We start from the raw sequence: 253 nt of genomic DNA, 5'->3' as shown, positions 1-253 counted from the left end.
TCACCTTTTTATGTATTTATTCGCATTCTGCACAAAAGTCACCGGGAATATATTACGTTATTGCGAACACTTGTTGAATCAGCATCACAGAATTGCATAACGTAATGAGATTCTGTCGTTGTTGGGCATCTGAGCAGTGGAGGGTTTCCAGACGTCACCTGATTTTTGTTTTTTATTCTCTTTCTCCACAGAAATGATGGCAGCGCTTATTCCACCGCAGACACAATAGCATCGTCAGCGGCAAGAAGGTATG

At 41.9% G+C, this 253-nt stretch overlaps 1 protein-coding gene across 1 annotated transcript in view; it reads left to right on the top strand.

Annotated features, from left to right (window-relative positions):
* LOC119594559 overlaps positions 1-253 on the top strand; it is a gene marked incomplete in the record, with an annotated part of 82416 nt that overhangs the window by 73570 nt on the left and 8593 nt on the right. Inside the window, 1 exon segment of the mRNA XM_037943591.1 lies at positions 192-248. Coding sequence (XP_037799519.1) covers positions 192-248 — 57 coding nt within the window.

This window comes from Penaeus monodon, chromosome 34, assembly GCF_015228065.2.
Source record: "Penaeus monodon isolate SGIC_2016 chromosome 34, NSTDA_Pmon_1, whole genome shotgun sequence".
Classification (NCBI taxonomy): Eukaryota; Metazoa; Arthropoda; class Malacostraca; order Decapoda; family Penaeidae; genus Penaeus; species Penaeus monodon.
The sequence above is the reverse complement of the archived record's forward strand: the minus strand, read 5'-3'. Positions and strand labels throughout refer to the sequence as shown.